The sequence below is a fragment of the Oncorhynchus nerka genome, linkage group LG20 (assembly GCF_034236695.1).
Source record: "Oncorhynchus nerka isolate Pitt River linkage group LG20, Oner_Uvic_2.0, whole genome shotgun sequence".
Classification (NCBI taxonomy): domain Eukaryota; kingdom Metazoa; phylum Chordata; class Actinopteri; order Salmoniformes; family Salmonidae; genus Oncorhynchus; species Oncorhynchus nerka.
In genome coordinates this window covers 53,387,633-53,404,766 of record NC_088415.1, presented here as the reverse complement: position 1 = coordinate 53,404,766, position 17,134 = coordinate 53,387,633, and the positions used below count along the sequence as shown (strand labels likewise).

At 42.5% G+C, this 17,134-nt stretch overlaps 1 protein-coding gene across 1 annotated transcript in view; it reads right to left on the bottom strand.

The window, feature by feature from the left end:
- LOC115102758 (endothelin receptor type B-like) overlaps nucleotides 1-16,761 on the bottom strand; it is a 74,258-nt gene extending 57,497 nt beyond the window's left edge. The window contains exons 1-2 of the mRNA XM_029623027.2: nucleotides 16,197-16,761; nucleotides 15,623-16,066 (exon numbers count right to left, since the gene is read on the bottom strand). Coding sequence (XP_029478887.2) covers nucleotides 15,623-16,063 — 441 coding nt within the window. The 5' untranslated portion in view covers nucleotides 16,064-16,066; nucleotides 16,197-16,761. The remainder of the gene's footprint in view (nucleotides 1-15,622; nucleotides 16,067-16,196) is intronic.
- Between the last annotated feature and the right edge of the window lie 373 nt (nucleotides 16,762-17,134).

Genomic DNA, 17,134 nt, shown 5'->3' with positions numbered 1-17,134 from the left:
ACAGAGACCTATAGCTACTGTAATACAGAGACCTATAGCTACTGTGATACAGAGACCTATAGTTACTGTGATACAGAGACCTATATCTACTGTAATAGAGACCTATAGCTACTGTGATACAGAGAACTATAGCTACTGTGATACAGAGACCTAGTTACTGTGATACAGAGACTTAGCTACTGTGATACAGAGACTTAGCTACTGTGATACAGAGACCTATAGCTACTGTGATACAGAGACCTATAGCTACTGTAATACAGAGACCTATAGGTACTGTGATACAGAGACCTATAGCTACTGTGATACAGATACCTATAGCTACTGTGATACAGAGACCTATAGCTACTGTGATACAGAGACCTATAGTTACTGTGATACAGAGACCTATAGCTACTGTGATACAGAGACCTATATAGCTACTGTGATACAGATACCTATAGTTACTGTAATACAGAGACCTATAGCTACTGTGATACAGAGACATATAGCTACTGTGATACAGAGACCTATAGCTACTGTGATACAGATACCTATAGTTACTGTGATACAGAGACCAATAGCTACTGTGATACAGAGACCTATAGTTACTGTGATACAGAGACCTATAGCTACTGTGATACAGAGACCTATAGCTACTGTGATACAGATACCTATAGCTACTGTGATACAGATACCTATAGCTACTGTGATACAGAGACCTATAGTTACTGTGATACAGAGACCTATAGCTACTGTGATACAGAGACCTAGCTCCTGTGATACAGTGACCTAGCTACTGTGATACAGAGACCTATAGCTACTGTGATACGGAGACCTAGTTACTGTGTTACAGAGACTTAGCTACTGTGATACAGAGACCTATAGCTACTGTGATACAGAGACCAATAGCTACTGTGATACAGAGACCTATAGCTACTGTGATACAGATACCTATAGCTACTGTGATACAGATACCTATAGCTACTGTGATACAGAGACTTAGCTACTGTGATACAGAGACCTAGCTCCTGTGATACAGTGACCTAGCTACTGTGATACAGAGACCTATAGCTACTGTGATACAGAGACCTAGTTACTGTGTTACAGAGACTTAGCTACTGTGATACAGGGGCCTATAGCTACTGTGATACAGAGACCTATAGTTACTGTGATACAGAGACCTATAGCTACTGTGATACAGAGACCTATAGTTACTGTGATACAGAGACCTATTTTACTGTGATACAGAGACCTATAGCTACTGTGATACAGAGACCTAGCTACTGTGATACAGTGACCTAGCTACTGTGATACAGAGACCTATAGCTACTGTGATACAGAGACTTAGCTACTGTGATACAGAGACTTAGCTACTGTGATACAGAGACCTATAGCTACTGTGATACAGCGACATAGTTCCTGTGATACAGTGACTTAGCTACTGTGATACAGAGACCTATAGCTCCTGTGATACAGTGACCTAGCTTTACATTACATTACATTTAAGTCATTTAGCAGACGCTCTTATCCAGAGCGACTTACAAATTGGTGCGTTCACCTTAAGACATCCAGTGGAACAGCCACTTTACAATAGTGCATCTAAATCTTTTAAGGGGGGTGAGAAGGATTACTTTATCAATCACCTAGGTATTCCTGAAAGACCTGGGGTTTCAGGTGTCTCCGGATAGGATGGTGATTGACTCCGCTGTCCCCGTCGTGAGAGTTTGTTCCACCATTGGGGGCCAGAGCAGCTTTTGACTGGGCTGCTTAAGGTGAACTGCTACTTCCTCAGTGGTAGGGAGGCGAGCAGGCCAGAGGTGGATGAACGCAGTGCCCTTGTTTGTGATACAGAGACCTGATCAGAGCCTGGAGGTACTGACTGTTCCCCTCACAGCTCCTAGCTAGGCAAGACCATGGTCTTGTAGCGGATGCGAGCTTCAACTGGAAGCCAGTGGAGAGAGCGGAGGAGCGGGGTGACGTGATAGAACTTGGGAAGGTTGAACACCAGACGGGCTGCGGCGTTCTGGATGAGTTGTAGGGGATTAATGGCACAGGCAGGGAGCCCAGCCAACAGCGCTAGTTGCAGTAATCCAGACGGGAGATGACAAGTGCCTGGATTAGGACCTATAGCTGCTTCTGTGTACAGAGACCTACTCTGCTACTGGATGTTGTAGAGCATGAACCTACTGTGATAAGAGACCGCCTTGATGTTAGTTGAGAACGAGACCAGGGTGTTGTCTGTGATACAGGACTCACGCCAAGGTTCTTAGCGCTCTGGGAGACCTATAGAGTGACACAGATGGAGTTGTCAACCGTGATGGCGAGATCATGGAATGGGCAGTCCTTAGCTACTGGAGGAAGAGCAGCTCCGTCTTGCCGAGGTTCAGCTACTGTGATACATGTCTGAGACATGCAGAGATGCTTCTGTGATACAGAGACCTATAGCTACTGTGATACAGAGTCTTAGCTACTGTGATACAGAGACCTAGCTACTGTGATACAGAGACCTATAGCCACTGTGATACAGAGACTTAGCTACTGTGATACAGAGACTTAGCTACTGTGATACAGAGACTTAGCTACTGTGATACAGAGACCTATAGCTACTGTGATACAGCGACATAGCTACTGTGATACAGTGACCTAGCTACTGTGATACAGAGACCTATAGTTACTGTGATACAGAGACCTATTTTACTGTGATACAGAGACCTATAGCTACTGTGATACAGAGACCTAGCTACTGTGATACAGTGACCTAGCTACTGTGATACAGAGACTTAGCTACTGTGATACAGAGACTTAGCTACTGTGATACAGAGACCTATAGCTACTGTGATACAGCGACATAGCTCCTGTGATACAGTGAACTAGCTACTGTGATACAGAGACCCATAGCTCCTGTGATACAGTGACCTAGCTACTGTGATAGTGACCTAGCTACTGTGATACAGAGACCTATAGCTACTGTGATACAGAGACTTAGCTACTGTGATACAGTGACTTAGCTACTGTGATACAGAGACTTAGCTACTGTGAAACAGAGACTTAGCTACTGTGATACAGAGACCTATAGCTACTGTGATACAGAGACTTAGCTACTGTGATACAGAGACTTAGCTACTGTGATACAGAGACTTAGCTACTGTGATACAGCGACATAGCTCCTGTGATACAGTGACCTAGCTACTGTGATACAGAGACCTATAGCTCCTGTGATACAGTGACCTAGCTACTTTGATACAGAGACCTATAGCTACTGTGATACAGAGTCTTAGCTACTGTGATACAGAGACTTAGCTACTGTGATACAGAGACCTATAGTTACTGTGATACAGAGACCTATAGTTAATGTGATACAGATGCCTATAGCTACTGTGATACAGAGACCTAGCTCCTGTGATACAGTGACCTAGCTACTGTGATACAGAGACCTATAGCTACTGTGATACAGAGACCTAGTTACTGTGTTACAGAGACTTAGCTACTGTGATACAGGGGCCTATAGCTACTGTGATACAGAGACCTATAGTTACTGTGATACAGAGACCAATAGCTACTGTGATACAGAGACCTATAGCTACTGTGATACAGAGACCTATAGCTACTGTGATACAGAGACATATAGCGACTGTGATACAGAGACCTATAGCTACTGTGATACAGAGACCTATAGTTACTGTGATACAGAGACCTATAGCTACTGTGATACAGAGACCTATAGTTACTGTGATACAGAGACCTATAGTTAATGTGATACAGATGCCTATAGCTACTGTGATACAGAGACCTAGCTCCTGTGATACAGTGACCTAGCTACTGTGATACAGAGACCTATAGCTACTGTGATACAGAGACCTAGTTACTGTGTTACAGAGACTTAGCTACTGTGATACAGGGGCCTATAGCTACTGTGATACAGAGACCAATAGCTACTGTGATACAGAGACCAATAGCTACTGTGATACAGAGACCAATAGCTACTGTGATACAGAGACCTATAGCTACTGTGATACAGAGACCTATAGCTACTGTGATACAGAGACATATAGCGACTGTGATACAGAGACCTATAGCTACTGTGATACAGAGACCTGTAGTTACTGTGATACAGAGACCTATAGCTACTGTGATACAGAGACCTATAGTTACTGTGATACAGAGACCTATAGTTAATGTGATACAGATGCCTATAGCTACTGTGATACAGAGACCTAGCTCCTGTGATACAGTGACCTAGCTACTGTGATACAGAGACCTATAGCTACTGTGATACAGAGACCTAGTTACTGTGTTACAGAGACTTAGCTACTGTGATACAGGGGCCTATAGCTACTGTGATACAGAGACCAATAGCTACTGTGATACAGAGACCAATAGCTACTGTGATACAGAGACCTATAGCTACTGTGATACAGAGACCTATAGCTACTGTGATACAGAGACATATAGCGACTGTGATACAGAGACCTATAGCTACTGTGATACAGAGACCTATAGTTACTGTGATACAGAGACCTATAGCTACTGTGATACAGAGACCTATAGCTACTGTGATACAGAGACCTATAGCTACTGTGATACAGAGACCTATAGTTACTGTGATACAGAGACCTATAGTTACTGTGATACAGAGACCTATAGTTACTGTGATACAGAGACCTATAGTTACTGTGATCCAGAGACCTATAGCTACTGTGATACAGAGACCTATAGTTATTGTGATACAGAGACCTATAGCTACTGTGATACAGAGAGCTATAGTTACTGTGATACAGAGACCTATAATTACTGTGATACAGAGACCTATTTTACTGTGATACAGAGACCTATAGCTACTCTGATACAGAGACTTAGCTACTGTGATACAGTGACTTAGCTACTGTGATACAGAGACTTAGCTACTGTGATACAGAGACTTAGCTACTGTGATACAGAGACTTAGCTACTGTGATACAGAGACCTATAGCTCCTGTGATACAGTGACCTAGCTACTGTGATACAGTGACCTATAGTTACTGTGATACAGAGACATATAGTTACTGTGATACAGAGACCTATAGCTACTGTTATACAGTGACCTATAGCTACTGTGATACAGTGACCTATAGTTACTGTGATACAGAGACATATAGTTACCGTGATACAGAGACCTATAGTTACTGTGATACAGAGACCTATAGTTACTGTGATACAGAGACCTATAATTACTGTGATACAGAGACCTATTTTACTGTGATACAGAGACCTATAGCTACTGTGATAAAGAGACCTAGCTACTGTGATACATTGACCTAGCTACTGTGATACAGAGACCTATAGCTACTCTGATACAGAGACTTAGCTACTGTGATACAGTGACTTAGCTACTGTGATACAGAGACTTAGCTACTGTGATACAGAGACTTAGCTACTGTGATACAGAGACTTAGCTACTGTGATACAGAGACTTAGCTACTGTGATACAGAGACCTATAGCTACTGTGATACAGAGACCTATTTTACTGTGATACAGAGACCTATAGCTACTCTGATACAGAGACTTAGCTACTGTGATACAGTGACTTAGCTACTGTGATACAGAGACTTAGCTACTGTGATACAGAGACTTAGCTACTGTGATACAGAGACTTAGCTACTGTGATACAGAGACCTATAGCTCCTGTGATACAGTGACCTAGCTACTGTGATACAGTGACCTATAGCTACTGTGATACAGTGACCTATAGTTACTGTGATACAGAGACATAGCTACTGTGATACAGAGACCTATAGCTACTGTGATACAGAGACCTATTTTACTGTGATACAGAGACTTAGCTACTGTGATACAGAGACCTAGCTACTGTGATACAGAGACCTATAGCTCCTGTGATACAGAGACCTATAGCTACTGTGATACAGAGACCTATAGCTACTGTTATACAGTGACCTATAGCTACTGTGATATAGTGACCTATAGATACTGTGATACAGAGACATATAGTTACCGTGATACAGAAACCTATAGTTACTGTGATACAGAGACCTATAGCTACTGTTATACAGTGACCTATAGCTACTGTGATACAGTGACCTATAGTTACTGTGATACAGAGACATAGCTACTGTGATACAGAGACCTATTTTACTGTGATACAGAGACCTATAGCTACTCTGATACAGAGACTTAGCTACTGTGATACAGTGACTTAGCTACTGTGATACAGAGACTTAGCTACTGTGATACAGAGACTTAGCTACTGTGATACAGAGACTTAGCTACTGTGATACAGAGACTTAGCTACTGTGATACAGAGACTTAGCTACTGTGATACAGAGACCTATAGCTACTGTGATACAGAGACCTATAGCTACTGTGATACAGTGACCTAGCTACTGTGATACAGAGACCTATAGCTACTGTGATACAGTGACTTAGCTACTGTGATACAGAGACTTAGCTACTGTGATACAGAGACTTAGCTACTGTGATACAGAGACCTATAGCTCCTGTGATACAGTGACCTAGCTACTGTGATACAGTGACCTATAGTTACTGTGATACAGAGACATATAGTTACTGTGATACAGAGACCTATAGCTACTGTTATACAGTGACCTATAGCTACTGTGATACAGTGACCTATAGTTACAGTGATACAGAGACATATAGTTACCGTGATACAGAGACCTATAGTTACTGTGATACAGAGACCTATAGTTACTGTGATACAGAGACCTATAGCTACTTTGATACAGAGACCTATAGCTACTGTGATACAGAGACCTATAGCTACTGTGATACAGAGACCTATAGTTACTGTGATACAGAGACTTAGCTACTGTGATACAGTGACTTAGCTACTGTGATACAGAGACTTAGCTACTGTGATACAGAGACTTAGCTACTGTGATACAGAGACTTAGCTACTGTGATACAGAGACCTATAGCTACTGTGATACAGCGACATAGCTCCTGTGATACAGAGACCTAGCTACTGTGATACAGAGACCTATACCTCCTGTGATACAGTGACCTAGCTACTGTGATAGTGACCTAGCTACTGTGATACAGAGACCTATAGCTACTGTGATACAGAGACTTAGCTACTGTGATACAGAGACTTAGCTACTGTGATACAGAGACCTATAGCTGCTGTGATACAGCGACATAGCTCCTGTGATACAGTGACCTAGCTACTGTGATACAGAGACCTATAGCTCCTGTGATACAGAGACCTATAGCTACTGTGATACAGAGACCTATAGCTACTGTTATACAGTGACCTATAGCTACTGTGATACAGTGACCTATAGTTACTGTGATACAGAGACATATAGTTACCGTGATACAGAGACCTATAGTTACTGTGATACAGAGACCTATAGTTACTGTGATACAGAGACCTATAGCTACTGTGATACAGAGACCTATAGCTACTGTGATACAGAGACCTATAGCTACTGTGATACAGAGACCTATAGTTACTGTGATACAGAGACCTATAGTTACTGTGTTACAGAGAACTATAGTTACTGTGTTACAGAGACCTAGTTACTGTGATACAGAGACCTATAGCTACTGTGATACAGAGACCTATAGCTACTGTAATACAGAGACCTATAGCTACTGTGATACAGAGACCTATAGTTACTGTGATACAGAGACCTATATCTACTGTAATACAGAGACCTATAGCTACTGTGATACAGAGACCTATTTTACTGTGATACAGAGACCTATAGCTACTGTGATACAGAGACCTAGCTACTGTGATACAGTGACCTAGCTACTGTGATACAGTGACCTAGCTACTGTGATACAGAGACCTATACCTCCTGTGATACAGTGACCTAGCTACTGTGATAGTGACCTAGCTACTGTGATACAGAGACCTATAGCTACTGTGATACAGAGACTTAGCTACTGTGATACAGAGACCTATAGCTGCTGTGATACAGCGACATAGCTCCTGTGATACAGTGACCTAGCGACTGTGATACAGAGACCTATAGCTCCTGTGATACAGAGACCTATAGCTCCTGTGATACAGAGACCTATAGCTACTGTGATACAGAGACCTATAGCTACTGTTATACAGTGACCTATAGCTACTGTGATATAGTGACCTATAGATACTGTGATACAGAGACATATAGTTACCGTGATACAGAAACCTATAGTTACTGTGATACAGAGACCTATAGCTACTGTTATACAGTGACCTATAGCTACTGTGATACAGTGACCTATAGTTACTGTGATACAGAGACATAGTTACCGTGATACAGAGACCTATAGTTACTGTGATACAGAGACCTATAGTTACTGTGATACAGAGACCTATAGCTACTGTGATACAGAGACCTATAGTTACTGTGATACAGAGACCTATAGTTACTGTGTTACAGAGAACTATAGTTACTGTGTTACAGAGACCTAGTTACTGTGATACAGAGACCTATAGCTACTGTGATACAGAGACCTATAGCTACTGTGATACAGAGACCTATAGTTACTGTGATACAGAGACCTATATCTACTGTAATACAGAGACCTATAGCTACTGTGATACAGAGAACTATAGCTACTGTGATACAGAGACCTAGTTACTGTGATACAGAGACTTAGCTACTGTGATACAGAGACTTAGCTACTGTGATACAGAGACCTATAGCTACTGTGATACAGAGACCTATAGCTACTGTAATACAGAGACCTATAGGTACTGTGATACAGAGACCTATAGCTACTGTGATACAGATACCTATAGCTACTGTGATACAGAAACCTATAGCTACTGTGATACAGAGACCTATATAGCTACTGTGATACAGAGACCTATAGCTACTGTGATACAGAGACCTATAGTTACTGTAATACAGAGACCTATAGCTACTGTGATACAGAGACCTATAGCTACTGTGATACAGAGACCAATAGCTACTGTGATACAGAGACCTATAGCTACTGTGATACAGATACCTATAGCTACTGTGATACAGATACCTATAGCTACTGTGATACAGAGACTTAGCTACTGTGATACAGAGACCTATAGCTACTGTGATACAGAGACCAATAGCTACTGTGATACAGAGACCTATAGCTACTGTGATACAGAGACATATAGCTATTGTGATACAGAGACATATAGCTACTGTAATACAGAGACCTATAGCTACTGTGATACAGAGACCTATAGTTACTGTGATACAGAGACCTATAGCTACTGTGATACAGAGACATATAGTTACTGTGATACAGAGACCTATAGTTACTGTGATACAGAGACCTATTTTACTGTGATACAGAGACCTATAACTACTGTGATACAGAGACCTAGCTACTGTGATACAGTGACCTAGCTACTGTGATACAGAGACCTATAGCTACTGTGATACAGAGACTTAGCTACTGTGATACAGAGACTTAGCTACTGTTATACAGAGACTTAGCTACTGTGATACAGAGACCTATAGCTACTGTGATACAGCGACATAGCTCCTGTGATACAGTGACCTAGCTACTGTGATACAGAGACCTATAGCTCCTGTGATACAGTGACCTAGCTACTGTGATAGTGACCTAGCTACTGTGATACAGAGACTTAGCTACTGTGATACAGAGACTTAGCTACTGTGATACAGAGACCTATAGCTACTGTGATACAGCGACATAGTTCCTGTGATACAGTGACCTAGCTACTGTGATACAGAGACCTATAGTTCCTGTGATACAGTGACCTAGCTACTGTGATACAGAGACCTATAGCTACTGTGATACAGAGTCTTAGCTACTGTGATACAGAGACCTAGCTACTGTGATACAGAGACCTATAGCCACTGTGATACAGAGACTTAGCTACTGTGATACAGAGACTTAGCTACTGTGATACAGAGACTTAGCTACTGTGATACAGAGACCTATAGCTACTGTGATACAGAGACCTAGCTACTGTGATACAGTGACCTAGCTACTGTGATACAGAGACCTATAGCTACTCTGATACAGAGACTTAGCTACTGTGATACAGAGACTTAGCTACTGTGATACAGTGACCTAGCTACTGTGATACAGAGACCTATAGCTACTGTGATACAGAGACTTAGCTACTGTGATGCAGAGACTTGGCTACTGTGATACAGAGACTTAGCTACTGTGATACAGAGACTTAGCTACTGTGATACAGAGACCTATAGCTACTGTGATACAGAGACCCATAGCTCCTGTGATACAGTGACCTAGCTACTGTGATAGTGACCTAGCTACTGTGATACAGAGACCTATAGCTACTGTGATACAGTGACTTAGCTACTGTGATACAGTGACTTAGCTACTGTGATACAGTGACTTAGCTACTGTGATACAGAGACTAAGCTACTGTGATACAGAGACTTAGCTACTGTGATACAGAGACTTAGCTACTGTGATACAGTGACCTATAGTTACTGTGATACAGAGACCTATAGTTACTGTGTTACAGAGACCTAGTTACTGTGATACAGAGACCTATAGCTACTGTGATACAGAGACCTATAGCTACTGTGATACAGAGACCTATAGTTACTGTGATACAGAGACCTATATCTACTGTAATACAGAGACCTATAGCTACTGTGATACAGAGAACTATAGCTACTGTGATACAGAGACCTAGTTACTGTGATACAGAGACTTAGCTACTGTGATACAGAGACTTAGCTACTGTGATACAGAGACCTATAGCTACTGTGATACAGAGACCTATAGCTACTGTAATACAGAGACCTATAGGTACTGTGATACAGAGACCTATAGCTACTGTGATACAGATACCTATAGCTACTGTGATACAGAAACCTATAGCTACTGTGATACAGAGACCTATATAGCTACTGTGATACAGAGACCTATAGCTACTGTGATACAGAGACCTATAGTTACTGTAATACAGAGACCTATAGCTACTGTGATACAGAGACCTATAGCTACTGTGATACAGAGACCAATAGCTACTGTGATACAGAGACCTATAGCTACTGTGATACAGATACCTATAGCTACTGTGATACAGATACCTATAGCTACTGTGATACAGAGACTTAGCTACTGTGATGTAATACAGAGACCTATAGCTACTGTGATACAGAGACCAATAGCTACTGTGATACAGAGACCTATAGCTACTGTGATACAGAGACATATAGCTATTGTGATACAGAGACATATAGCTACTGTAATACAGAGACCTATAGCTACTGTGATACAGAGACTTAGCTACTGTGATACAGAGACTTAGCTACTGTTATACAGAGACTTAGCTACTGTTATACAGAGACTTAGCTACTGTGATACAGAGACCTATAGCTACTGTGATACAGCGACATAGCTCCTGTGATACAGTGACCTAGCTACTGTGATACAGAGACCTATAGCTCCTGTGATACAGTGACCTAGCTACTGTGATAGTGACCTAGCTACTGTGATACAGAGACCTATAGCTACTGTGATACAGAGACCTTAGCTACTGTGATACAGAGACCTATAGCTACTGTGATACAGCGACATAGTTCCTGTGATACAGTGACCTAGCTACTGACCTAGCTACTGTGACAGAGACCTATAGTTCCTGTGATACAGTGACCTAGCTACTGTGATACAGAGACCTATAGCTACTGTGATACAGAGTCTTAGCTACTGTGATACAGAGACCTAGCTACTGTGATACAGAGACCTATAGCCACTGTGATACAGAGACTTAGCTACTGTGATACAGAGACTTAGCTACTGTGATACAGAGACTTAGCTACTGTGATACAGAGACCTATAGCTACTGTGATACAGAGACCTAGCTACTGTGATACAGTGACCTAGCTACTGTGATACAGAGACCTATAGCTACTCTGATACAGAGACTTAGCTACTGTGATACAGAGACTTAGCTACTGTGATACAGTGACCTAGCTACTGTGATACAGAGACCTATAGCTACTGTGATACAGAGACTTAGCTACTGTGATACAGAGACTTGGCTACTGTGATACAGAGACTTAGCTACTGTGATACAGAGACTTAGCTACTGTGATACAGAGACCTATAGCTACTGTGATACAGAGACCCATAGCTCCTGTGATACAGTGACCTAGCTACTGTGATAGTGACCTAGCTACTGTGATACAGAGACCTATAGCTACTGTGATACAGTGACTTAGCTACTGTGATACAGTGACTTAGCTACTGTGATACAGAGACTAAGCTACTGTGATACAGAGACTTAGCTACTGTGATACAGAGACTTAGCTACTGTGATACAGTGACCTATAGTTACTGTGATACAGAGACCTATAGTTACTGTGTTACAGAGACCTAGTTACTGTGATACAGAGACCTATAGCTACTGTGATACAGAGACCTATAGCTACTGTGATACAGAGACCTATAGCTACTGTGATACAGAGACCTATAGCTACTGTGATACAGAGACCTATAGCTACTGTGATACAGAGACCTATAGCTACTGTGATACAGAGACCTATAGCTACTGTGATACAATTACTTTCTTGACAATTCTGTGCTTCCAACATTTTTAATTATTTTACGTAGCTATGCAAGTCAGTTAAGAACAAATTCTTACTTACAATGTTTTCCTCCCTGAAGGCAAAAGGCCTCCTACGGGGACAGAGGCTGGGGTTAAAAATAAAATATAAATTAAAAAATTAAAAACACACTACATAAAGAGAGACCTAAGACAACAACATAGCAAGGCAGCAACACATGACAAAACAGCATGGTAGCAACACAACATGGTAGCAGCACAAAACATGGTACAAACATTATTGGGCACAGACAACAGCACAAAGGGCAAGAAGGTAGAGACAACAATACATCACACAAAACAGCCACAACTGTCAGTAAGAGTGTCCATGATTGAGTCTTTGAATGAAGAGATTGGGATAAAACTGTCCAGTTTGAGTGTTTGTTGCAGCTCGTTCCAGTCGCTAGCTGCAGCGAACTGAAAAGAGGAGCGACCCAGGGATGTGTTTGCTTTGGGGACCTTTAACAGAATGTGACTGGCAGAACAGATGTTGTATGTGGAGGATGAGGGCTGCAGTAGGTATCTCAGATAGGGGGGAGTGAGGCCTAAGAGGGTTTTATAAATAAACGTCAACCAATGGATCTTGCAACGAGTAAACAGAGTTGACCAGTTTACAGAGTATAGAGTGTAGTGATGTGTCCTATAAGGAGCATTGAATGCAAATCTGATGGCCGAATGGTAAAGAACATCTACTCACACAAGAGCACCCTTACCTGCTGATCTATAAATTATGTCTCCGTAATCTAGCATGGGTAGGATGGTCATCTGAATCAGGGTTAGTTTGGCAGCTGGGGTGAAAGAAGAGCGATTACGATAGAGGAAACCAAGTCTCGATTTTACTTTAGCCTGCAGCTTTGATATGTGCTGAGAGAAGGACAGTGTACCGTCTAACCATACTCCCAAGTACTTTTATGAGGTGACTACCTCAAGCTCTAAACCCTCAGAGGTAGTAATCACACCTGTGGGGAGAGGAGCATTCTTCTTACCAAACCTCATGACCTTTGTTTTGGAGGTGTTCAGAACAAGGTAAAGGATAGAGAAAGCTTGTTGGACACTAAGAAAGCTTTGTTGTAGAGCGTTTAACACAATCTGGGGAGGGGCCAGCTGAGTATAAGACTATCATTTGCATATAAATTAATGAGAATTTCTTGTTAACAAACTATAGTTTTGGCAAGTCGGTAAGGACATCTACTTTGTGCATGACACAAGTATTTTTTCCAACAATTGTTTACAGACAGATTATTTCACTTATAATTCATTGTATCACAATTCCAGTGGGTCAATCTACAAGGTGTGGAAAGCGTTCCACAGGGATGCTGTCCCATGTTGACTCCAATGAGTCATGTTGGTCATTTGGGTGCTGGACCATTCTCGATACACACGGGACACTGTTGAGCGTGAAAACCCAGCACCGTTGCAGTTCTTGACACAAACCAGTCCGAGTGAGCACAATTCCAGTGGGTCAGAAGTTCACTGTAACTTTAAACAGCTTGGAAAATTCCAGAAAATCATGTCATGGCTTTAGAAGCTTCTGATAGGCTAATTGACATAATTTGGGTCAATTGGAGGTGTACCTGTGGATGTATTTCAATGCCTACCTTCAAACTCAGTGCCTCTTTGCTTGACATCATGGGAAAATCTAAAGAAATCAGCCAAGACCTGAGAAAAAAATTGTAGACCTCCACAAGTCTGGTTCATCCTTGGGAGCAATTTCCAAATGCCTGAACGTTCCATGTTTATGTGTACAAACTGTAGTACGCAAGTATAAACACCATTGGACCACACAGCGTCATACCGCTCTGGTAGGAGACGCGCTCTGTCTCCTAGAGATGAACGTACTTTGGTGTGAAAAGTGCAAATCAATCCCAGAACAACAGCAAAGGACCTTGTGAAGATGCTGGAGGAAGCAGGTACAAAAGTAATTATATCTACAGTAAAACGAGTCCTATATTGACATAACCTGAAAGGCCCCTCAGCAAGGAAGAAGCCATTGCTCCAAAACCGCGATAAAAAAGCCAGACTATGGTTTGCAACTGCACATGGGGACAAAGATCGTACTTTTTGGAGAAATGTCCTCAGGTCTGATGATGCAAAAGTAGAACTGTTTGGCCATAATGACCATCGTTATGTTTGGAGGAAAAAGGGGCACCTACTACCAAACCCTGTTCAAAGGCACTTCAATCTTTTGTCTTGCCCGTTCACCCTCTGAATGGCACACATACACAATCCATGTCTTAACAATCCTTCTTTAGCCTGTCCCCCCCCCCACAGCAACTGGCACCTACTACCAAACCCTGTTCAAAAGGCACTTCAATCTTTTGTCTTGCCCGTTCACCCTCTGAATGGCATACATACACAATCCATGTCTCAATTGTCTCCAGGCTTAAAAATCCTTCTTTAACCCGTCTCCTCCCCTTCATCTACACTGATTGAAGTGAATTTAACCAGTGACACCAATAAGGGATCATAGACTGACCAGGTGAAAGCTATGTCACGAAAAGAGCAGGTGTCCTTAATGTTTTGTGCACTCAGTGTATGACACCTACTAACGATGTAGTTACTTGAGACAGAAACAAAAGTAGGGAGGTTGGTCGGGGAGGATGGGTGGGCGTTGGTCGGGGAGGATGGGTGGGCGTAAATCCACGACAGTCTAGCAATCCAAAGGTTGCATGTTCGAGTCGCATCGGGGACAACTGTAGCATTTTAGCTAACTCTTCCCTTAACCCTTCCTCTAAACTACACCCAATTCACCTAACCTGCTACATTTTCTCATTATTTCCCCTAACCACCAACGTCAATAATTCTCCTTTGTTGTTATAGCGCAACAAGCAACATGGTCTCAGATAAAGACGTGTAAATACTACACATCCTTCAGAGGTGTATGATAAAGTTACATCATCAATTCGTATGCCATTGTATGACCGGGTAAGACATACGTGGACAGAGAAAATATTTTGAACCCAATATTACAGTACAGCCTGTTTCTCACCCTGTACCACTTGACCACTGTGTGGACGTGCGTGTGTGCGCATGGTGCATGCGCGTGTGTATCTTAATGTTGGCGTGTGCTTGATTGTTCTCACCTTGTACACATTGATGGGAATATCGATCACAATGTGCAGCAGGTCTCCCAGCGCCAGGCTGGCGATGAGAATATTGGGGCCATTGCGCATGCCCTTGTTCTTGTAGATGATTCTTAGGAGCGTGAAGTTCCCGATAATACCGACGATGAACACGAGACAAGACACCACAGTGTTGATGTACTTAAATGTGTCTCTGATCTCGGTAGGCCCCAAGCACATCGGCGGTGAAGGCCGCATGTGCCGAGGTACGGAGACATTGGCGTTGAACCTCGCCAGGCTCTCTCTACCAGAGACGACTGGTGTCTGTGTGGCGGACGGCGGGGCTTCTGGTTGGTTGGGCTCGTTGGCTTGTCCGGTGACCACGAGGAGACGTCCCGCCAGGAGAACCAGCGGGAAACAGATGAACAAGGTCTTCGTCATAATCAATCCCGGATCTCTCATTGGCTGCTCGGAAACATGAAATCTTTAGGCTATCATTTCAGAAAAGGAACACAGCCTAAAATATTGCAGCTAAGAGCTCAATGTAACGAGACATGAGCAGGTGAATGTCAGACAAAAAAAACACTTTTCTTACCTGCAAGATGAAGAAATGCTTCTCTTAAGATGCCTTGAGTAACAGTGTTCTTTGGCAGGCCGACTCTCCCAGTTGAGAATAGAACGGATGAAAACGACTTCCCCGACTTATATAGAAGGGGAGTAATGGTTACGGGACAAAAACAGAAATATTCCAATTTTATGTCATGGTCATCTTGTCCAAACGCATCAATTCTCTTCCCACGTCCACATGATGTTTTGATGTTGATCCTTGTCTGGTAGTTGATGGCATGTGTGCTCTGCTAGGTCTAAAGTTTAAATAGATGTTACATCTCAGTGAGACAAACAACAGGTAAAATAGACCATAAAGCTATAGAAAATGAATCAAAATGTCTTTGGTCATTGCTCCAATTTCATGGTACAGACTTCTATCCTTTCCTGGTCCCGTTACCCTACTGGCTCCGTGCGCAGACCCCAGTCGGACAACTTTAAGTCCTTGAGCACAGGTTACTGCCTCCACTTGACCCCTCCCCTTTCTTCAGAGAGAAAGACCAGTGGATAGAACTTAGTGTCTGCAGGCTGGAAAGCTGCCTCCACTTGACCCCTCCCCTTTCTTCAGAGAGAAAGACTAGTGGATAGAACTTAGTGTCTGCAGGCTGGAAAGCTGCCTCCACTTGACCCCTCCCCTTTCTTCAGAGAGAAAGACCAGTGGATAGAACTTAGTGTCTGCAGGCTGGAAAGCTGCTTCAGACGTATTTATTGTTCAATAAAGTGAGGGGAAGAACATATTTGTATGACCGCGGAACATTGTGCCCTGTTACGACTGTGACAAGAGGTGCATCTTGTCACCGTGGGACAGGAGTCAGGGCAAGACCTCTCGGAGAGTAGCCTTGTGCCATTTTACAGGAATTCTTCCATCCAACTTTTAAAAAACCAGCTGAAAAGGTTAGGCTTACCTGGATTTCTCCTGACCTAAGA